Source organism: Anser cygnoides, chromosome 5 (genome assembly GCF_040182565.1).
Source record: "Anser cygnoides isolate HZ-2024a breed goose chromosome 5, Taihu_goose_T2T_genome, whole genome shotgun sequence".
In the NCBI taxonomy this organism is placed as follows: Eukaryota; Metazoa; Chordata; class Aves; order Anseriformes; family Anatidae; genus Anser; species Anser cygnoides.
In genome coordinates, this window is record NC_089877.1 from 3,214,326 (window position 1) to 3,238,028 (window position 23,703).

At 42.0% G+C, this 23,703-nt stretch overlaps 1 protein-coding gene across 6 annotated transcripts in view; it reads left to right on the forward strand.

Moving 5' to 3' along the window:
• The first annotated feature begins 734 nt into the window (after window positions 1-734).
• The window catches only part of SCUBE2 (signal peptide, CUB domain and EGF like domain containing 2), a 39,731-nt gene continuing 16,762 nt past the window's right edge, over window positions 735-23,703 (forward strand). For 2 of the 6 annotated variants that reach the window (XM_066997297.1, XM_066997299.1), the window contains exons 1-14: window positions 735-890; window positions 2,313-2,435; window positions 3,965-4,090; window positions 7,194-7,328; window positions 12,675-12,800; window positions 13,195-13,311; window positions 14,183-14,272; window positions 14,815-14,931; window positions 15,942-16,064; window positions 17,510-17,626; window positions 20,205-20,327; window positions 20,793-20,909; window positions 21,583-21,669; window positions 22,353-22,457. In XM_066997297.1, the coding sequence (XP_066853398.1) occupies window positions 785-890; window positions 2,313-2,435; window positions 3,965-4,090; window positions 7,194-7,328; window positions 12,675-12,800; window positions 13,195-13,311; window positions 14,183-14,272; window positions 14,815-14,931; window positions 15,942-16,064; window positions 17,510-17,626; window positions 20,205-20,327; window positions 20,793-20,909; window positions 21,583-21,669; window positions 22,353-22,457 (1,612 nt within the window). In that variant the 5' untranslated portion in view covers window positions 735-784. Of the gene's footprint in view, window positions 891-1,038; window positions 1,775-2,312; window positions 2,436-3,964; window positions 4,091-7,193; window positions 7,329-12,674; window positions 12,801-13,194; window positions 13,312-14,182; window positions 14,273-14,814; window positions 14,932-15,941; window positions 16,065-17,509; window positions 17,627-20,204; window positions 20,328-20,792; window positions 20,910-21,582; window positions 21,670-22,352; window positions 22,458-23,703 lie in introns of those variants that run through there. The other 4 variants (XM_048070151.2, XM_066997300.1, XM_066997298.1 and 1 more) reach the window with 4 other exon arrangements.

Sequence of the window (23,703 nt, forward strand, 5' to 3'; positions counted from 1 at the left end):
TCTCACAGAACAAAACAAAAGGGAGAAGGCGGTGAAATGGGGGTGGGAGGGAGGGGTGGAAAAGAATACCGCCTGTCTTCCCTTGCACCCTGAAAGGTCGAAACAACACTTAGGCAATTATAACTGCAACGAATAGTGGATGGGCCAGCGGTACCTGCCACGGGAGACGCAGCTGTGAGAAAGCCCCGGCTGCGGAAGGAGCGCGGCTGGTGGCGGGGGGGCTGGATGTGCTACCGTGGGCTGCGAGCACTCTAAGAACTGCACTGCCCTGCTTTGGAGAAACGCAAGCAAGGCTCCACCGAGCTGTGTACACGTGGGTCGTGACAGTGTGCAGACACACGGGCTCCTTGCAGGGGCTTGTCTCTGACTAGAAAGACACCCTTTCGCGGGCCGCCTCACAGACGCGAGCTCCGGTTCAAATACACTTGCCGCTGGCAGCCGGCGTGCGCGTGTGAGGTACTGCGGTACCTGGGGGAAGCGCCGCTTCCCCGGGACACCTGTGTTTGGGGGCCGCGCAGGTGCTGGAGCGCCCGTGCCGCGGGTGGGTGGCTGGCTGCCTGCCTCGCTGCGGTCTGCGGCGGCCTCTTGTGGGGCGGGGGGGCCGGGGCGGCCGGCGGGGCGCAGCGGTGCCGCGGGGAGGGCAGGGGAGGCCCGGCCCGGCCCGGGGAGGCCCGCCCAGCCCCGGCCGCCCCGCGCCCGCCGTCGGTGCGAGGCGGGCCCGCAGACGCCTCCTCCCGCCCGGCGGCAGCAGCAGCAGCAGGCAGCCGCCGCCGCAGCGCCATCCATGGGGTCCGGCGGCCGCCGCAGCGCGGCGGGGACGCGGGCGCTGCCGCTGCTGCTTCTGCTGCTGCCCGCGCCGGGCGCCGCCGCCGCCGCCCTGCCCCTCCCCGGTGAGTGCCGCTCCCCCTCCAGCCCCGGACAGCGGCACCTGGCCGGGACCGGGGCGGCGGCGGCGGCGGCTGCCGGGGGACGGCGGAGGGCGCGAGGGGGGGCGCGCGGGGAGCCGTTGGTGGGGCGCGCGGCGGCCGTTGGCGGGCAGGTGCGGGCCGCGCCGGGCACCGGTCTCCTCAGCGGGGCTGCCGCGCTCGGCAGCCGCTGCCCCGGGACCCCCTCACCGGCACCGTTCTGCGCGCACCTGAGGGCGCGGGGCCGCCGCCCTGGTGCCTCGCCGCGGTTCCTGCGGCCGCTAGGAGTTAGAATGACGCGAACGCCTTCTGAAGCTGGCAGCTGCGGCGGTACCTTCGGGCGTGTGTTGTGGCTGGGAGAGAGATGAATGCTGTGATTGTAACCGGGAGCGGTGCCGGTTGAAATTCCCAGCCAGAAAGCGATTCCTGCTGCTCAAAGTGGCTGACAATCTAAGTCGTCACCTTGTGGTGGTACTCCTGCGATTGATCCGGCTACTTTAGGAGTCGCTTTTTGGACCTGTGTTGGGGTGCTTCTTCTGCAACTCGCCCTCTTCGTTGGTCATTGGCAATCTTTCTGTTTCTGCGTTTGAACTCTCCCCTGCTGAATGAAAAACTTCTGCTGCCCGTAACTTTTCTCCCTCTTCTTCTGTCTATGCTTCTTCGTCTCCAGGACTTCTTCCTACTGGTGTTTCTCTTTCCCCTCACTTGCTCTGCTCTGAAGCTTCCACATGGATATTTTGCTTCGGTATGCTGTGCTTTGTGATGGCTGGCCAGGTGACTTGGCAATGCTGCTCAACAGATGCTATTTTTGTATTTAAAAAAATAATAATAAAAATGGCGTTATTAATGGGTTACACATCCGTTTAATGGTAAGTCAGTCTTCTAATGTGTTGGGGGTTGGTGACTTTCATTATTTCTGTATACTCCCCTTGTTAGTTTAAGAAACATTGGGCTTCCTAAGGGTGGTACTATGGATGTGATGGAGATCTCTTTCAGTATTAGTTTTATGTTAACCAGAAAGATGAACAGTGTCTCTTCTCTCCTCAATAGTTCTGCAAAGAGGTACAGTCATAGCTCCTTCTGGGGTAAACAAATAAATCTCTGTAAAACTTCATCGGCTAAATCTCATGGGGGATCTAGGCCATAATAGATTAATGTAGATGCATTTATAAGTGAGCACAAAAGCTTTGTACAAGCTTGTCTGAATTGCATACAGATATATTCATGCGCAGGTACAGCCATTATACAGGTTTAAGTCTAGATACTCTCTGGATGTTTTTGTCTTGGATTTAAAATTGATATGTGTGTGCTTGCAGCCTTTTACCATCTAGTCTGTGAAACATACAGGACTTATGCCCTATTCTCCATCTTCTGGCATCCTTTTTTGAATTTGGTGTCTTTTCACAGATGTGGATGAATGTGCCCTGGGGCTTGATGACTGCCATCCAGATGCTATATGTCAAAATACCCCTAAGCTGTACAAGTGCATGTGCAAAGTGGGTTACACTGGCGAAGGGAAGAAATGTGAAGGTAAAACGATAGAATTGCTTTGCTCTGCATTGTCTCAGTAATTGCACCTCCCTGCCTTCCTGCAAGGTCCTGAAGTGTTCTTTGGAACTGATAGAATTAGCAAGGGAAGCGCAGGTCCATAGCAGGAACGGTTTCTTCTCTCTGTAAAGCAAAGACGAGGGCAAATGTTAGATAGGATACTGGGACTGAAATCTCGCTTTCATAAAAATGTTCTGGAGGTCCCATGTGCTACCGTGCATGAGATAGGCTGTTCAGCACCAAGTGTCCCTCACCTTGGCCAGCTTGGGACAAGGTCTTGGCCAAGCATATGGGACTCATTCAGCTTTTGTTTGCAGCTAGACTGGTACCCAGAAATAGGAGGCTTTGATGCTTTACTGTAGTCCTTACTTGCTGGTTGTGACTTTGTGTTTTACAAATATACCAGGTACTGGTAAAGGTGCTGACCTTCAGGTTTAGGAGCTGCTCACAATGCAATTGCTGGAGGAACACAGGGACTACATTATGAGGTTGAAACAGTGATTTATTATTATTATTATTTTTTAATTTCTAATTGCCTCTAGCAAACTAAAGAGGGGGAAAGAAATATTGTAATATGCAAATTGTGTAGCCACTGAAAAATTTCCTGCCAGCAGCATAGGGGTGGAACATGGTTTTTATGAGCAATTTCCTGTGATTTCCCAAACGGTGGCATATTTTCTTTTTTAATTTTTTGCTGTTCTGAAGTGGATTACCCATGTTACACGTATCTTTGATGTTTTTTGTATACTTCAAAGATCTTGGTGTGAGCGATACCATGCAGCACAGAGTTCCACAGAAGAATTGTGTGAAGGTGTTCATATGAGCTTTTAATCAACTTGAATTCTGCCTTGACAAGGCCAGACAATGACCTGTTGATACTAACTTTCTTATTTTTACTTTGTGTACTTTCATACTGTCACCCTTTGATCATGTCATCTTACTTTTGTCTGTTGCAGAGAACCTAAAAAAATAATTTCTGACTACAGATTGCTTTTAGATAGGAGCTTTACCACCACCCACTCCCACATCATCTGGTGGCCTTTTAAAGATGGTATTACTAAAATTTAACGGGATATTACGTGTGAAAACATGAGATATTTCTCAGAAGACAAAGCAGAAAAATAAGAAGTTTATGTCTTAAAACATAGGGGACGATTTGTTTTTCAGGCTGATCTTAAAATCAAAAGATCTGATTGATTTTCTCAGTTACAAAATCAAAAGAGAAACAATTGCATGGCTTTTCACCTAGTAATACCACTTGGTCTAATCATTAGTTTGTTTAATCAGCAGCCTTAAAAACCTTAGACTATAAGGTAAAGCTGTGTGGGAATCTCAGGGTATTTTGTCAGTCTTTAGAAACATTTAGCAAGTAATGCGTTAAGTGTTGCCTATTTGCAAGACAATGACGATTTAGGACAGCAGTTGCTGTTCACAGTTACACGGTCTCATCACGCAGTGTCTATAACACTCAAGCAAGCATCCATCATGTTGACTTTTGCTTTATTCCTTAGACATTGATGAATGTGATAACGACTTCAATGGAGGCTGTGTCCACGAGTGTTTCAACATTCCGGGAAATTACCGCTGTACTTGCTACGACGGCTTTATGTTGGCTCACGACGGCCACAACTGCTTGGGTAAGTGTTCTTGTGAACATTGCGAGTGGGTGTGCTGTAACATTTTAACTGTGTTCCTGGGAAATGCGTGGTCATCTGTTGTGCTTAATCAGCTCGGCTGGAGGAGAAGGTCACCTATGGGACGAGGGAATTCCAGGCGCCGATGCGCCATCCCAGTGTGATGCTTTCCCCATCTGAATGAGGGTCATTGCGCTTTCACCATTTGAGGGCAGTTGTGCTACTCTGTTTCCATTAAGTGCTTTGGATTAAAATGTGTGAAGTGGCGCCTATTATTATACTAAATGGCTTTCCTTAAAAGAACATGTGCTGTCATTGTCTTTTCTGTTCCAAAGTTAGTTTAGAGTCAATTCTCACGTGTGTTTCTTTACCTAGAAATCTTTTCTCTTGCATGTCGAGATTTAGAACGTGTGGGCTTCTCACTCTTACCATGTCTGAGCCCTTCCTGACATGCAAGCTATAAGGAAAGGGCACACAATTAGGGCTGTGCAGTTGCTGTGTATGACAGAGGGCCGTTGAAGTTCAGAGGGCCTAAACAAAATGCTCAGGGTTTCCCTGGGTAGTTAATGTGAAGCAAAGTACACAACCCTGGAAACATGTTCACTCTAGGCAGCACTCCCTTGACCCTGCACGCTCTCTGTCTTTCCCCCCCACCCCATGCTGTAGAAACTGTCACGTTTGCTTTTTCAGAGAGAGCTCAGTTTTTTCTCTTCTGCTGCACGTTGTGTGTGGATGTGTACTGGCAGACTTCCCTGCCAGTATCAGTCAGAGGAAACTTGCTCCCATAGCAGAATTTTAAGACTCCCGTTGGCTTGGCTGGGTTATTTCCCACTCGTGTACGGCAGATTGGGAGGGGGGCAGACCATCCCTTGGCTCTAGCTTCTTCTGGGTCAAATTAGAAAAGCTCTGGAGTCTCCAATGGGGATCGTGTTGAGTTTTACCTGCTGTGAACCTGGTGCATGCCCACAGATTAACTTCGTTATAGTGTAAATGGAGGGGAGAGTGAAGTCACCAAGTTCCAAGTATTTCACTGAAGAAAATAGAGAGGGAAGCAAACTATTTGCTGATGCTGTAACATTGAGGACATCTTATTTTTTCTCTGGTGCCTTTGTGTAAACACACAGTGGAGTTCAGCTGAGGTTATTAGGAAGGGCTGAAAGTGAGCTAACGCATTGCCTCTTATGCCACCAAAGGGTACATTCTCTTAGTATCCAGTAGCCCCTCTAGAACATAATTCCACTGACTTGTTTGGGATCAGTAAGACAGACACAACATAGACCAAAATCTACCACCTGTTACATTACTGGGAAGCTGCTCAGTATTGCATGGCAGACTCTTTAAAATAAAATATCATTGACGTACAGTGAAGTTTTTACTACTGACCAGCCAATTTTTGAGATATGATGTAAACTTTAAATAAATATTTTGGTATGCAGCAGCAAATTGGATCTTCTCTTAATCTGTTTATTTACTGTCTTCACACCACGGTTGCTCTCCTTTCACACTCATTTTTGAAGATCTCAGCTGTGTGCCTGGGTTTTAGCCAAATAGACAATTACTTGTTGGAAGGAGATGATATTTTGTAATCTTTCCAAGGTCCGTAAGGCAGAAACATCTGCTGGAGTTCAAATCTGTAGTACTGAAGGCTCATGGTGGCTTTTTATTCATGATTGTTTGCACATTCACATCACTGTAGCTCTCTAAAATACTCAGCTTCTCTGTGATGGAGATATGTCAGCCGCGCTTGTTGCTATGAGCAGGTCACATTCTTTTGCATCCCATTGGCTTACTCTTTTCCTTCAGTAGAAATTAAATCTGGTGTAATGCCACATTATGCTTTTTACTAAAAGCCTTTCTTTTTCCCCATTTTTTGGAAGGCAGCTGTTTTATGCTAGAAATGCTAAAGTGTTAAATTAAAAACATTGTGCTATTATCACAGGAACAATGAACAGAACAGGGAGCAAATGTAGTGTCCCATTTGAACTTGCAAATGAGACCAGTGCTTTCCCTAAGAAATGTTTTGTCTTGCTTAATTTTTTTTTCTAAGCTACTGAGCATTTTTGATTCCTATTCAAACTGGCATTTGAAACATTGGAAAATTAGGGTAAGAAAATTATTTGCCTGGTAGAGGTTACAAAAGTCTGCAGCAATTAAAGGATAAAATTCAGAAGAACTGGAGGTTGGGATGAACATCCTGTGTTCAGAGGCATACCTGAAGGTTTTTCTACTCTTTGTTTCTCTTGGCTATCTCGCAAATTGAGCGTTTCTATATTCTCTGGTATTGTTGAAGCTCTACGTATTGAAACATCAACATTGAACCTATTTCCAGAACTTCTGCTCTTGTCCTTGACTGTGGTCAGGCAACATGACAGCAGCCTTGACGGTAAGTGATGATGACCTAGAGTTGAGGGAGGAGGATAATAAATCTAACTGAGCATCAGAACATGTGATGTATGACTTGTAGCTAGAGCAAAAGTAAGGAGGAAGAGGAGGAAAGTTTTATATTTAAGCCACACTTATTTTGAACTTGGTGTTTTTCTTCTTCCACTTTTGCTTCAGAATGGGGATCTTACTGAAAAACACCATACATTGCTTGCATGGATTTGGAACCAAAGCTGTGTACCACGGAGCAAGATAGGAGCAGGCATGGATGCTCAACCTAGATGTAAATGTGCTAGGTTGCTTAGTGGTGGTACTTTCTGGCTGCTCTGAGAGGCAGTGTATGTTCTCCTATGTGGAGTAGGGAGCTGAGGCAGTGTATGTTCTCCAACATGGAGTGTGGGCCTAGTGCAGGTACCCTGCTTCTGTCTTCCTTGAAGCTGCTCTGCCGTCTTGTTTAGTTGGCCAGAATTTCCTGGGAGCCCTGTGATTGACTGGGCAAACTGCAAACAGGGGAAGAGGGGGGAGCAAAAATATATTTTTGCAAGGGTGACAGAACAACGGGCTATCCCAGGCTGTCTGAACTGCCTGGGTGGTTACCTGCTGGTTAGGGACCTGTTGTCTGTACTGTACATTGAGCAGCTAACACAAATAGCTGTCTTGGTGTTAATTTGTAGTGGTGATTTTCATAGGGGGCAGGTACAAAGCTGATCTCTTTCTCTTTCAGATACAGATGAATGCACGTTCAACAATGGTGGTTGCCAGCACATTTGCGTCAACACTGTGGGGAGCTATGAATGTCGCTGTAAGGAAGGATTCTTTCTAAGTGACAACCAGCACACATGCATCCACCGCTCAGAAGGTACTGGCTGCTTCCCTCCAGGCACCAAGCAGGAGTTTTTGACAGAAGCTCACTGCAAACTCTCCACAGCAGATTCAAAAGTATTTTTAGTTTGAGTTTTTTGAGGCTGTGAAGTATCTTGAAGTCCTCAATTCTTTTAAAAGGAACACTGTGTCAGGATCTTCTAAGTGACTTTGAAGACTCTCTGTATCCCTTCTGCCCCTTTGATCCCACCTGTATGTCTGCAGCGTTATGCCTTTTAAAGGCTGTACTGCTATACTCCCAGTGTACTTTATGCTCTGTTGTGCAGCTGAGCTGTGTCCTGATCCAGGAAATGGCAATAAACCGAGGGACAGTGAGTTCTGACAGTTTCCACTGACTTCAGTTACAAGGCAATATCTACGTTACCTCTAGGTACCTTTTAGATTCCACGTACAATGTTTAGGTTTCAGCTAAGAGATTTACTGTTTGTCAGCCCCAAAGGTATTCAAATAGTGTTCTTTGTTTTGAGTGAAACCTTTATGAAACGACCTTTAAAAGATCTGAGAGCCTTGAATGTCTAATTAGACATCGGGTTGAACAAAATTATTTTGGATGCCCTTGGGGAATACTTTAAAGTGGTTACTCAGATCAGGGAGTTGTCCATTGAACTGTACAGTGAATATCTTACTAAGAAGTATTTAAGGCTGCAAAGCTTTCTTTAATCTAAGGCTTATCGTTGGCATGACTATAAGAGGAATCTGAGCATGAATAAACAAATCTCACTTTAAAATTCCCCATACTGAAGAGATCAGCATTTATAGACATATATGGCCATCCAGAGATGAGTGCGCTGAGGTGGCTGTCATCTGACGTAGCTGAATTGATCTTTTGTTTGAATTACGAATCCGTATTCTCAGCTTCTCTGGTACTGTGCTTGGTCTCATGGAGATCTGGTGATGCATGGTGATTTCTCAGGCCATTGCTCAGCTTGCTACTGCAGCAGGCTGTAATGGCAGGGCAAGGTGTTTCCCGTCATGTTTCCTTGCCAGCAGTGATGTGTGTTTTTGTGCATGGATGATGAATCCAAGAATGAAGATTAGTTGTTTTAACTTCTCGTCTTGTCTGATGCCAAGGGAAGAAAAGCTTCCAAATCTTCTCATTTGCTGCTTCTTGAGTACGCTAAACTCTCCTGAACTAACAGCAGCAGCATATCCTGTTATTAATAATTGTACGTTTGGAATTCTTGATACTGAAATACACACGTGTTGTTTGTGTTTTTAAAGCCATTTTTTTGTGTCATCGCTGTTTGTTTACCTCCCTTCTCTTCCCACATTACTGTGAAGAAACTCTGCATGGAATTCCCCACTTTTTTTTTTTTCTTGGGTGGGCTGGTCTGTTTTAAGCCAAATCTCATTGTCGTCTCTTTCCCCTCACTTTGTTCTCCTCTTTTCTGATTGTTGCTAGGTCTCTGCCTTATGTACTTATCTCTCTGTATATCCCTTAGTAGTCCTCTCTCAAGGCATCACAGCATGGATCTAAACATTGCTGCCTAGCCCACCTATTCGGTTTCATTTCTTATCTGTAATATAAGGCAGAATTTCCTTCCCTGTCTCTCAGCTCAGTTAAGAGTGCACATTCTTCTTAATGGTCTGCAATATTGGCCTTTATGTGCACAGAAAAAGAGTGAGCTGGATTTGAGATTGGAAAAATATAGAGGCTTGAGGATGTTGTATTCCTTCAGATGACTAGTGTAACAGGGAAGTCTTCGACTCACCTGCCCTTCCAAGTCTATTTACTCTTATTTTCTGGGTTCCCTGCCACCTATTCCAGGATGGTAATGTGAGACTCAAGGTGAGGTAGCTATCAGAGGAGAGTTTGATAATTAAAGCTGGTTTTCATCTGATATGATTGTGTTGGTCTGGAGCACAGGGATCCTCTGAGGTTCTTGGTGGTTCTGCCTAGCCTCTGCTTGAATCGCATGAACTCTGTGTCTGTGCACAACCGTAATCTTTCCTGGACTGTCTGCTTTGAATGAGCTATTTGTCATCTGTATGTGGGAGAATGGATTTGCTTTGGGATGCTGTTGATCTGGCTGACAGGGCAGCATTGCACATCTTGTTTCATTTTCAGCATATAAGAGAATTTGGAAAATTTGAATGAAAATGTAGAATTTTCACTAGTAAATTTGCAGTACATCTTGCAGCTGCTATTGCTATTGATCACAAATCTTGCCAGTTTTTCCTGTGGTATTTCACAGGGTCATAGCTATCTACTTTTTGTGTTGAGTCAGTGGGAGTTAATTGGACCTGTGATTTGAAGGCCACATCTGAAACCACTGTACAGACCTGAAAGCTTGTGCACAAGTGACCATGTTAGCTATTGCTTTTAGATTCCTTCTTTCTTTGGAGAAGCAGTGATAACTAGAAAGCTTTTTGGAAAATTCTGCCTTAATGCAGAGCTGTAGAAAGCATGCAAATGGTCGAAAACATTCCTGGGAGGTCCTGTTCTGTCTGTGCTGATGCTTTTTGCCATTTAGCTCCTAGGGGGCTGCCTCTGTGAATCTTAGGTTGTTCTTCATACAATTGCCTCTCCTCCCACCCTCACTCTGTCCTACTGAGTGTCTGCCTGGAAGTGCCCTAAATGGAGCCTTAGTGTTCTTAGCAAATTGGTGCTGATGTCCCAACATTTACTGTGGAGAAGAATACAAAGATGTAAACGATGATACATGTAAGCAATGAATTTAATGTGCCCCTATAGAAAAATACTGAACGGGCTTTTTGCCTGTGTCTTGCTAATGATAGAAGTGCTCACATTTCACGGAGGTTTGCTGGGGAACATCCTAAAGGTCCCGATATCTAGAAGGACTGCTCTGGCTTGGGGTCCAGACAGGCACTGGATTCTGTTGTCTCGTCAAAGCACAAGGTGAGATTTGACCAAAATTTCTTTGAGGTTTGGGTCTGTACCATGATCTGCCATTAGAACAGCTCTGGAACAGTGTGACATGGGAGACCTTGTGTCTGTGACAGAGTTAGCAGTCAAATGGCACTTACGGTTTTACGGCCATTTCTGTAATAGATCCTTATAAAATGGGGCCAATTGGAAGGTATAATTTTCTACCACCCCTGGAAACACGCAGCAAGCTTCATAGTAAATGCTAAAAGGTATGAATGTATTGCTCTCTATGAAATGCTCTCTTTCAGGTCATCTGGATTTTGGTGGGTTTGGTCATGTACTTTGTTACACAATGGATACTCTGTTATTTTAATAACGTGCCCTCATTTGGAAAGTTCATTTTTAGCTTTCTTTGGAGACCTGATTGAACTCTGCTTGTTCAGAACTGATCAATTCCCAACTCATTATTTACACCATTTGTCTGATGTAAGTGAACTTTACCAAAGTACCTTCTTGAATGGTTTTCCCTTTGGTAGCTCAATAGACACAGACAAACAAACAACAAACTTTAACAGAAACTAAGCTGCTAATTCTCTTAATGCTGTCTCACAATGCTGAGCTAACAGACCAAATCATACTGCATATTTAAGAACAAAAAAGTCACAAAAACACAAGAGTTAATATGGCTAATTTGTGGTCTCATGGGTAGTCCCATTCCTTGACTGACAGCACAATAATGGATGACAGCTTTCATGTGGGCTCCTTGGGCTGTGTCTGTGTGCTGCAGGATCTGCAGTGTCCTTGTCTTGTTAGACTTCTACAGGGTCCTCACTGTGGGAAAGGAATGGAAAAGCCAGTAGAGCAGAATAATCCAGGCTCTGCAGCATCTATTCTTTTGCTACATAAATCTTTCTTAACAGAGAAAGGGTACCATAGTTTGTGCTTCAGATAGCCAAAACAGTTGTGTGCAGAGCAAGAACCTAACTGAAGTGTGATGGAATAATGATGAGGAGCTGACCTCTGATTGCCACTGACTGCCAATACAGTGTTTCTTGTTTCATTGAGATATGAGGCTGCAAAAGGCGCTGCATAAATTCTAAAAACATATAGGCTGTGAAATTGTTCATGCTGACCCCTTCTGGCAACGTGTTCACCCTTTTCATTTCTCTGATAGTGCATTTGCTCAAGTCAGTAGAAGTCCCCTGAGTTAATGTGGTATCAGACCTTCAGTGGGATAAGCCCTTGCAGCTGAAGTATGCACTGAGTCTTCTCAAAGTGTTCTTGCCAAGAAAAAGAACATTTTGGTGTAACATGTTGTCTTATAAAAGCTAAATACACCAAGGCAGAGCATCTGATGCACTAGGTGGCAAAAATGTGTTCTCAGAATAACCAAGGAGAGTATTCTTTTTTTTTTTTCTCTTCTCTCATTTGGGTAGCAACATAGAAGATTTCAGCAAAACTCTGTGGTGTTCTGGTAACTCAGCCAGCTGACATGTAGTTTTAAGTAGTAGGCATACAAATTGTGTTACAGTCTTGCCAATGACCCTGGCATTGATTTAGCTGAGCGAGGGTTAAGGTGAAAAAGCCTTTACAATAGTTGTAGGAACGTTTCCTACCTGTTTAATTGACTTGAACCTTTTGCAGAGGCCAGACAAAACACTATGGCAGTCATTGAGAGCTAGTGCATGAACAGCTTGTAACTGTCACAGACAAAAATGGTGCAATGTTTTTTATGAGGTGCACCAAAAGGAAGAAAGTCACTAGTGGCACCTTGCTTTTTCTTTTGGTTTCAGCAGACACTGGCACCAAATTCTGTCCAGCTGGGATGTGCGCAGAAGTACAGAACAGTGTGATAATTCCCAGTGGGGTTTTTTTGAAAGAGATTTGTTGAAATCTGAAAAACATGAAAACAAAATAGTTGACAAGAAAGAACTGACATACAGCATAGGTACCACTTGCATGTTTACCTGGTCATTACTTGGTCATTGCTGAGGTAGGTTGTGACTTTGAGAATCTGCTTTGTAGACCAGTAATTGAAATGGGGATGCCATTTTTTTCTGTGTCATCCTAGACATTCCTGTGTCTGGTGGATAAGCAGAGAATTAACGTCACTTTAAGCTTTGATCTTGTCAGGTACCAGCCAGCTTGTGTTTTTTATAAAAGGTTCTATAAATGCTGATATAAAATGAGAGCATGGGATAAGAATGCAGATGTTGTAGAAATCTAGGGATGTTGCTTTTTGACCTTGCAATCAAAGAATGTGGGCGCAGAAAAGATTATAGCTGGAGAAGCCTTGGAGGCCACTGGCTTTGCAGGATTGGACTTTCTGCCTTTCTAGTCTTTAAGCTCATACATTTTGTTCTAATGCTGTGGAGCCTTCCCAGAAGTAGCAGGCTGTTGGCTGTGTGTATATTGGACTAACCTTATTTGACTGTTGCCTGCACACAGAGATGCCGAGGATGCTGATGCTCTTGCACTTGTCCTGTTTTGCAGAAGGCATGAGCTGCATGAATAAAGATCATGGCTGTGCCCACATCTGCAGAGAAACACCCAAAGGAGGGGTTGCCTGTGAATGCCGACCAGGATTTGAGCTGTCCAAGAACCAGAGGAGCTGCATTTGTATGCAACATTCTGCATATGCTTATGGTTTCTGAAAGTGAACAAGTAGTGTTCTGTTTGCAGTGATATGGGATTTGATATGTTACAACTAAGCTGGGATGACATGCCTAAACTCTGAGCATTTGAGCCAAACTAGAATCAATGACTTTGCAGGACACTATTGCACAGATCTGCTGTTTGTTTAAAAAAAAAAAAAAATCTGTACTCTAGGAGTTGTACCATTATTTGTAAGTTCAGCTTCCCAAGACAGCAGTGCATTGTTTCAGTCTCAGAATTCTGAGGAAGGGGGCATGATAGGAAGGTGTATTGGGTAGCCAAATGGAGACAAAATTGGACACTTTCTTTTGAAGATGCTAGAAGTACTTGCGAGATCTAACATATATTTTCTTTCTAGTAACATGTAATCATGGAAATGGTGGCTGTCAACATACATGTGATGATGCTGATAATGGGCCTATTTGTGGGTGTCACCCCAAGTACATCATGCATATGGATGGGAAAACCTGTCTGGGTCAGTACGCAGAGTAGTAGTTTTCTGTTGATGACTAACTTAAGCGTGGTTTGACATTGCTGTGTGTATGAGTAATACTCCTCTTAATAGCAGAGCTAGAAAACACCAAGGAATCCCAAACTAAGAAACCTGCTAGTATACAAGGGAGTTTGTTGGGTCCAAGTGACTTATGCTTCCATATATAGGTATCTACCTCATACTACTGCAGCCTGTAATTAGTGCTGGTCCCTCTGAAACACAAGGCTTGTTACCAACCAAAGATTTCCTTCTTTCTAGGACATTTTAGATTCAGTTTCTTGTATAGCATGAGCCAGAGAGTGTAACCAAGCAGTGCATGCATTAAAACCAGAACTCTGAATTCAATTAGAGTACAGTTTTTGTAAGACAGTTATCCAGTAAAGAAAGCACTTAAGACCCATAAACTCTTCCAGTCTCTGGAAGACTTTGTTGCCTGTTGATTGAAATCAAATGCTCAGGCACAACTGCCTGTCCTTGCATTAGTCTGTGATAGATGATGACAGTGTGCTCTTAACAGAGCAGTTTATGACAGTTCAATTAGTTCTTTCATCTTGTTACTGTTCACCACATCAGTAGTGTGTTTTCTGTTTTATTAATCTTGAGAATACTGAAACGAGTAGGAGTTGTAAGGAAGCAACAAAAGCAAAATATTCTCATGGCTTTGACTGAAGATTCTTCATGGCTTTCTTTTTTTTTTTTTCTTTTTAAATTTTATGTCTGCCTAGTTAGCTCCAACTGTCTCTGATAATTTAGTGCACGATGTGTCTGTTTGCATTTCTGTATATACTGAATATCAGATGAGATTTCTGGTCAAGGCACCTTTGCTCATTTGTTTTTTTCATGCTCCTTACAGAGAGGGAAGAGGCTGCTGTTGAAATTCCTGAGGGAAACACTACAGCAGGAGCTGATGTGGACAAGAGGGTGAAACGACGGTTGCTCATGGGTAAAAGTGTTTATCCAAAATAACTTTGCTGTTTGCTCAAACGTTTTACGTTGAAGAATTGTTTTTTAATGTAACCATCGTAGTTCTGGACTGAATTCTTCCTGAAATGCCCCGCTCCCTTTTGAGGACAGAATATTATTCTATTATGTATAAGAAACTGCATGTTGCTTGTGATTTTTCAGTAATCATGGAAAGCATGAGGAACTTGTCCTCAAAGTACCATGTTTCCATGGTTCTACAGTACAATCGTTTCTGTACTACAGCTTTAGCTGAGTGATTGTGGAGGAAATAGAATTTTACCTGCTTCTCTTGATCTGAAAGTACGCTAGTGCATGGAAGAGAACTGGCTCCAGTGATGGGTTACACCTAGAAGAGCACAGGGAGCATAGGCCCGTTTTGCCAACGCAGGTATTTAGCAGTTGCTCATGTATATCAGGCTAAATGTAGCTGAACAGTGTGCTTGGAACTGTACCTTGTATCATGTGATGTTTCTTACCATTACGATGTCTCTGAGCAAACTTTACTTATTTATTGTTGGCTAGAAACATGTGCAGTTAATAATGGTGGCTGTGATCGTACATGTAAGGATACATCTACTGGAGTTCACTGCAGCTGTCCTGTTGGATTCATGCTCCAGTTTGATGGGAAGACATGTAAAGGTGAGTTTTGTACTCATGGACACGTGTGTTCTAGCACCGTGCTGTAAGGTACTTATCTCCTAATGAAAGTAACACAGTGTTCAGAGTAGAGCTGGTATGAGTAATGTAATCTGAGAAGCAGTGCAGCCAGGGGAGATGCATGGCTTCCTTGTAAGAATGTTCTGGTGTATCATATGCAGAAATCTCTGCTGCTCTGCCCTCCCTCGTCACCACTTTCCATTCCCTCACCAAGATGGCTTCATTTTTGAGGGTTGAGAAGAGGCAATACAAGTAGGTCTGTGGTATAGTAGAGTTCAGTACTGGGAAATGTAGGCTTATCAGTTCTTAAAAGCATGCAGTCCCGTATTCAACTATATTATCCCCAGTCAACTGGGTGCTATAGATATTTGTAAGTAAATATCAGAATGTAATTCAGAGAAGACCGAGTAGAATTATTTATGCTGGTCCAAGCACCTCTAAGGGTAATTAGAGTACTGGCAAGGAGAAAAGGGATGTTTAGGTAATATATTAGAACATATTTTCCTACAATTAAATATTCAGACTGTTCTGGTAGGCAAAAATGATGGAATCCCTGTGCCTGAGTCAATTAATTTTAGATAACTCATTTTAATGTTGGAATGAAAAGGACAGGATAACTCAGGAAGTCTATTCTGTCTGAGCTTTCTTCAGGGCTTAGGAAGAGGGAACTCAGAGAATTTTTAAAAAGCTAAAGCCTCTTAGAGAATGTTTAAGTCAAAATGTTTCCAAACAAAACTTAGGGAAAAGGTCTCGTGTGAATACATGTACTCAAATGTAGCTGAAAGCAAATTAGCACAATCATGTGGTAGAATGGGCCAGGTCATTCTTAAGTCTAGACCTGAACTTCCTCAAGATTTGTAGCAGACTTGTTACGTTTTGTTTCTGGGATTCTCCAGCCAATTGGGGATGATTATTTTCTGTCTTTGTCAGTGAAAATATGTTGAATATATTCTGTTTACTCACTGAAGTTTTTTTAATTATTATTTTTACAGATATTGACGAATGTCAATCTAATAATGGAGGCTGCGATCATTTCTGTAAAAACGCTGTTGGCAGTTTTGATTGCAGCTGCAGAAAAGGATTTAAATTATTAACAGATGAGAAGTCTTGTCAAGGTATGTGCACTGGAGAGGCAATAAAAGTAGAACAAATCAGCATGGCTTGGACATCTACTACAATGATGAAGTGATAATGGACTCCAGAATTTCCATGCCTTGTGTTTTTGTGTGTGTGTTTTTTTATTATTATTTCTGAAACAGCTGTTAAGTTAATACAGTTGTCTTGATACTATTGTAGGAGGTATGTTTAGTGTCATAGTGAGATATTATCTGGAAGCAGTGCAGATAGCATCATATTAAAAATCTCTTGATGAAGATAATGCTTTTTTTCCCCTTCCATTAATGATCTTAAAATAACTTACAGGGAGAAATGAAGCCAATATCTCTACATCCATCTTAATGACTATTTCACCATTGCAGCAAAATTATTTTTTTCTTAATGGGACATTTAAATGCTATGGGTTCTTTATTTAAAGAAAAAAAGTAAGACAAGTCATCTGATCTGTGAAGTCAGAGGCTTGTAGACATAGACCAGAATAACAATTCTCTAGACCATTATAGAAACATTTGATTTTTACGAAGACATAAATTTCTGCTGTGAGATTTACAGAACGTATTTGCTTTATTGTATAATAGTGTGTACATTCAGATTGAGCAATCTTGTTTAGGCTGGTTAAGTACATTAAAAAGTAATGATCAAAATGGTCTCTGTGGCTTTGGCAAAGCTACAGTATGAAACAATGTAAAGTGGATCAGTAAGCTGGGCAAATGAATAATTCTGTTTCTAATTCTGTTTCCTAGACAACTATTTGACATTTAATGATTAATTTCAGAAAACTGAACCAACCAACAGAAAAGAAATTTCACCTGCATTTTTGGCATGTTCTTGTCCTTTTTAGGTTAGATATAGGATATACCAAACTTAGTATAAAACTGAAGGATTTTCAAGATTTTTTTTAAGCGGAATTGGTTATGAGTTTATTTTAAAGATTTACAGATCTTTGTCTCTGTCACTCCTGTTACTTTCCCTAGATCGTTTCAAAAGTGGTACCTTGAAGTGCACCCAAGACCTTAATGAAAAAAAGTATGATGTTATGCGTCAATGATGTTGATGGGAACTTTTTTATATCTGCGAACATTCCTATATTATAGTGTGCTGAATGTACTGTCACAGAAGTTTTAGGTGCTTTTAATGATAAGCCAACTTTTCTTAAAGAAATAAGAGTTTCTGCCAGCATTTTTTTTCCTTCAAAGCAGAGAAGTAATGTCTTTTAAACATAATTGTTAAAACGTAGCAACAGTTTTCATGTTTGCCAAGAGAAAGCTTGTTTGGCAAACTAATTGGTCTCTTACAAGTTGTCATTTCTTATGTTGCATTATTTGCTTCAAAAGAATTTACTTAGTTTACTTAAATCTGCACATCTCTCTGTCCAGCTTTGTTATCTCATAAGTGCTCCCTTTTCAGGCTGAAAGATACTAATGCATCCCTTTAAAACTTGCAGACATTGATGAATGCTCTTTTGAACGGACATGCGACCACACGTGCATCAATCATCCAGGCACTTTTGAGTGTACTTGTAACAAAGGATATGCTCTCTATGGCTTCACACACTGTGGAGGTGAGTTATAAAAGAATACTGCAGGCCACACTGGTAGAGTGCTATTGCCACAGGTCTAGTTAGTGTCTGTGTAGGACATGCGCCTATGTATATGCATAAGGTGTTTACAGTAAATTTAACTCTTCACTGTAATAAGGAGACACAGCAAAAGTGAAAACTAACCTAGCTCACTTCTGTCTTTGCTCAAATTATTTTCCCTTCCCAGCCAGCATTCAGAAAGCACCTGTGACTATTAGAACAAACAGATGCATTTTGCACCTAGATGTGAAAGCCATGATTTGACCTATTTTTCACGTGCAAAAGTCTCATTGACTTCAGTGAATAGTGAGTTGAATAGGACTTTAAGAACAGGATGCTCTGGATGATTTTGAAAATTATGATTTTGCAGGTTATCCTTGTGCGTATTGCAGATTGTTATATGATATAGATTGGAGCTTTATCTGATGCAGTACCATTAATTTACATTGGCCAAGAATGATATTCCTAAATGTTTTACTACTTTACTACACAAAAAGCTCAAGAAAAGAGAGGAAGATATTGACAGAAGCTTAGTGTGTGTCAAGTGTTAATATTTCTGTAACAAATTCCCAGAATTACCACAAGGAAGCAGGAATAACTGGACATTAAATAGAAATAAATCTATTTTATATAAGCTCTATGCAAGACCTTGCATATGCTTATTCTAAGACCTATTTATTTCTTAGACAAAATGAGCGCACTTGAATTTGCAGATAACAATTCAGAGGTCTCTGCATGCCTGATCTGTTCTGATGTCTGCCTCTAGAAAGCCTGAGGAGAAGATTAAAGGGCTACATCATCACTGTGTTTTATACTACTAAACAGGGAAACCTATCTGAGTGAATAGGGAGTAACAGCGTTCATGTGTTCCACTTGCCAAAGGAAGTCTTTTCTCATAAATTCCTGAATTTCTTTTGGTCACCAATGAGGGAACAGAACTGCAATTTATCCTTTGGGTGCTAATTTTCTCTTTGTACCATATAACTGTTCAGATGCTAATCCTTGTACCACAGTAACTGCTTCATTTGCTGACAGTTGTCACAGCTGGTAGGTGTACTGAATGTACACCTTCTGAGCTATGTGGAAGAAGCCACTAAGTACTGGAGATAATAGGATGCCATTGCCTGCATAATCCTACCAAAAAGTCAGTTAAAATTAAGGATTCGAGCTAATTTTGTAGTATCTTAGGCAGTAGTACCAATTTTAAGGTGCTCGCTTCTTTTTTCATCATTCTTCTGTTGCTCATTCCTACTCCTGCTATCTCAGTTCTGCTAGTAGCTTGTTTTTTCCCCTGAAACCAGCTCGATTTTGTCATCTATTTCACAACATTTTCTCCAAATGATTATCTATGTCAAGGGGGAAACAAGTGGTAGGAGAAAGCACTGACAAGTACTCCAATTACCTCTGAGAAAAGCGTACATAAAATTGGATACCATCAGTTGCACAAACTTTCTGGAACTCGCTGAGTCTCATAAGGGATTCCTTGGTGGTAGCTGTGTAGGTTTACATGTAATTGTCATAAAGCTGATGGAGACAAGCAGCTATCAGGGTGGATCTGAGAAGCAGAGACATCGAACTTTGCATTTCCCTTTGCTGACATTCATGAGATTCCTGTCACCCTATTTCCCCAGCCTGTCGAGGTCCCTCTGAATAGTGGCGCAAACATCTGGTGTATCAGGCACTCCTCCCAGTTTTGTATCAGCTGCAAACTTGCTGAGGGTGAACTGTTGTTCCATCATCCAGGTTTAATGAAGAGGATAAATAGCTTTGGCCCCAGTATTGACCCCTGTGGTACACCATTGGTGAATGGCCTGCAGTTGGACTTTGTGTTACTTTTTACAACACTTTCAGCCCAGAAATTCAGCAAAAGATCCGAAAGTTTTCTTGGAAGTAGTAAGGGAGGGAACTGCCATTTATTGCTGTTCAGCAGAGCTCAGGATGGCACAATGCAAAGTGTATTCTGCATCAGCAAGCAAGAGCGCACCAAAGGCAGTATGTTGTGTTGTTGGTAGTTTCTCCACCTCTTGGCAATTACTGGGCTGGGCAAGGCCCATGAAATTGGCTAATTGACTAACTGGGATTGTGGTCATTCAGTGGTGTTATTTGCACACTTGGAATCAAATATTGTTCTATGATAGATGCTCTATGATATCTGCGCACTTCGGACGGTTGGTCACTGTGAATCTTGTCCACATCATCTGTCTTTATTCCAAAATGAAAATATTAGTTAACTAGATGCAGAGCAATGCAGACTTGATTTGGTGGTCTTTTTGTTAACTTGTTAACATATTGCTGAGGCTGGAGATTTTTTTTTCTAATACATCGTTCAAGGACATACCTAACATCTCCTTTCCCACAACATTTGATTGATTATGACACTCATTGAAGGATTTCCATGAAAACAAAACTATTTCAAGGTGGTTTCCAGATGGCATTCCAAAGACCTTTTCTAGACCCTACTAAGAGGTATTTTTGTACAAACTTATCTAGTTGTATTAGTCAGAATACAGAACTTTGGTAGAAGTTACTTTTTAAAACTATTTTTACCTTTCCTCTATAGACATTAATGAATGTAGCATCAACAATGGTGGTTGCCAACAGCTGTGTGTGAACACACTGGGAGACTATGAATGCCTGTGTCACTCTAACTACAAATTACACTGGAATAAAAAGGATTGTGTTGGTAAGGTGCCTAGCAGACACATTACTACTCCTGAAGTGTTTGAAGGTCACATGGTTGTAGTCAAATCTAAAACCTTGATCTGTCCAGTTAAGTGGTATGAGTCAATGTTCTCTGTATTCTGCTTTACTTTTTAATCAGACATGATGGTACTGAAGTTTAAACTGGTAAAAACAAACCAAAACCAACAACAACAACAACAAAAAAACAGGAGATACTTTGAGGGACTTTGATGTTCTTTCCTCTGCTTTTATCTATGTCCTTTTGTTTCCCTGCATGAGAGCTTGCTGATGATCATGGTGGGATCCTCCGGGGGTTTGATTTTGCTTTCATTTTCTGTCTAAAGAGCATATTAATTGCATGGGTGCTCTCTGGTACCATCTACATAAGAAGCTGCATGACATTTTCGTAGTATTGTATAAGTAGATGTTTTACTTCTCCCATGAGTATTTGTTTTATCCTATTTAGAAATAAAGGGGCCTTTGCCTGCTAATGTGTCACCCAAGGTATTGCTGCACTGTATTAAGAGTGATGGGAGTGATAGATGCCTCTTAAGCTGCACTTCGGATGTTCAGGTAGTTTCTGGTAAGTCCAAAAGAAACCACAGCCTACAACCAAAACAAAACAAACAACAACATCCCAAACCCAACAACAAACCACAAAAACAAAACAAAACCCGTTGAGCATTTGATTCCATAGAGAGTGCAAGAGTAGCAAAGCTTGTAACTCTCATGGAAGCCCCAAGAAGTAGACAATCAACAGGGACCATTCCTTTTTCACTATAGATAAAGGACCATATCTCTGTCAGTGAAAAGCCCCCCTTTTCATATCCTTTATAGACACTCTACCCTCAGATTCCCTTTTCATGACAACTGTCTTTTTGAAGCTGGAGAGGACAGGGCAGAATTCTCTGTGCTCCTTGGGCCATTCCTTAATTGGCCCTGAGAGCTGCTGCTGAGTGGCACGAAGGCATTCCAGCCCTGCATGGGGTCTGAGCTTCTGCCTGCACAGCCCTTCCACCCCTCAGGACACAGCATGCAGATTCATCTGGTGCTTGTTAGACAGATGATTCTTTTCTTCCTGAACCCTTTAGATTGCTTAGGAAAAGACAAACTTGAATGTGGAGTACTTTATGAATAACATAATTTAAAAAGGTGAAGATGATGCAGATCAACAAATGAATGTCTTTTAAACTACGGGGGTCTTCAGTCTGTGCACAAAGCCTATGTCTTTACTGTCTGTATGGTCTGTCTGTTAGGAACACAAGATGCTTACACCCTCACCTGTGGCAGCTCATCTCAACTTAAGAAAAAGCAACAAAATACAAATGCGTCCACTTGGCTGGGTAATTAGATTTACTGTTGCATGATTTGACTGATTTCTTTCATTGGATAACTGAAATAAGGGTGTTCTGTTGGCTTTCCTTCTATTTTTTCTCTCCATTTTACTCCCTCTGTTTTTTCTTCTTCATGATTACAGTAGAAAATTCCCCTTGTACTGCTTCATCAGCATCACCCAGACTAAAACTTAAGAATAATGGAAGAGAAAAGGATCAGTAGTGAGATGAACAGCGAGACTAGGAGTGTCATGCCTCATTTTAGACATCCAAATTGCGCAGTGTTGGCAACTTACAGGTTCTATGTTGAGTTGTTGGTCAATGGAGTTTAGAAAGCATTTGAAGCTAAAGAGATAAAAGGTACTATTTTATATAAATGTAAGCCACTTTTCTGAATCTTCTTGATGTGAAGTATCTCCTTTGATTTCAGCCAACAATTATTTGATTTTACAGAGAAGCACATCTGGATTTGATCTCTGTCCATATTTGAAATCTATCACACTTTGTTCTCATTCCAATTGTGAACTAGCTTCACAGCATCAGGAAGCTGGCATCTCTTCAGGTCTTCTGTGATGACCACTTTTCACTTTATATACACACTTTTTTTGATAACATCATCGTGATGTCATATTAGGGTAATCCAAATTTTCTACTCCTTTTTTAACATAACATTTCATTGTTTCTTCCTGAAGATATTTCAGCCATCAAGATAAGCGTAACCTTTAAATTAAATGAAGGAAATTGTAGTTTGAAAAAGACTGAGATGTTTCAAGAAGGTCTGGAACAGATGATACCAGGTATGAATATAAAAATGCAGGTAAGCAGGTTAGAGCCATAGCTCAGGGGTTATAAAGTGCTTTCCTGATTTGAAGTGTACCATAAATAAAGCTTAGAGAGCTGCAGACTTTCTTCTCCGTATTAGCCTCATGAATCATACTCCTTCCCAGCCATGGTTTTTGTAGTACCTGCTTCAGGTGACAGGACTTCCCTGTGACAACCTCAGAGTTTTCTGTGAAGGTCCTTCTCCTTTTTATTTTTATTTTTTTGTATGACTGCCAGTAAATTCTCAGTAAAATCAAACATCTTTTTGTTCTTTTCAATTCTTTCTTTCTTTCTTTTTCTCTCTCTCTCTCTCTCTCTCTCTCTCCCTTCTTTCTCTTCATTCATTTCTTCCCTGCTGCTTACTGTCTGATGCCTCAGTGAAGAAGCTCTGGGCCTCTTATGATGACTCTGTTGCTGAAGGGTTATTCCTCTTTTCTGTTGTCTTCCTCTTATACTTCAGCAGCCCCAGATGGTGAGGTCAGCTCTTCCGTCTGTTCCAAGACAGGAAGTATAGTCTGAGAATTTACAAAGTTAGCAGAAAATGAGGAATATACTTGAAAAAACAAAGTTACTAAATAATACTATGAATCAGCATGTCAGTTTGTTTGTCCTTAGAAGAGTAACAGTGATAAACTACGCTAGATACTCTGAAGAGTCTATGATCCAAAACCAGAGCTTATTCTGGATCTTTGTTGTGTTTTTGTTTGTTTGTTTGTTTTCCAAATAAATATTGTTTCCTCATTGAAACCCTGAAAATGGCCTCCAAATGTCCTTTAGATGCAGCCATGACTTAATTTAAACACCCTTATAAGCTAACATGTTTTTAACATGGTTTGTATGAATGCAGAATTTTTTTCCCTCAGGTGGTCTGTCTGGTGCAGGCAGCATCGTGGTTTTAAGATGCTTTGCATAGTGTAGAAGCAATTCAGTGGCAGCTAGCAAAATCCAGGGAAAGCAGGCTGAGCACTGCAGCCAAGCTCTAATCTAGCAGCAAATCATGCCTCTGACCCATTGCAGCTGTAGAGTTTTCACCTAGAAGTACGTCCATAGGTGCACTGGAATCACGATTCTATGCGAGGGTACACCAGCTGAGAAACTGGGCAAACTATTTGTTTACTCGCAAGTGGAGTGAATCACTTGCTCCCCTTGAAGTTTTTGTGACAAAATATGCACTGAATACTAGTGAATATCTAATAACGTAGCTGGCCAAGCTTTTGCTTC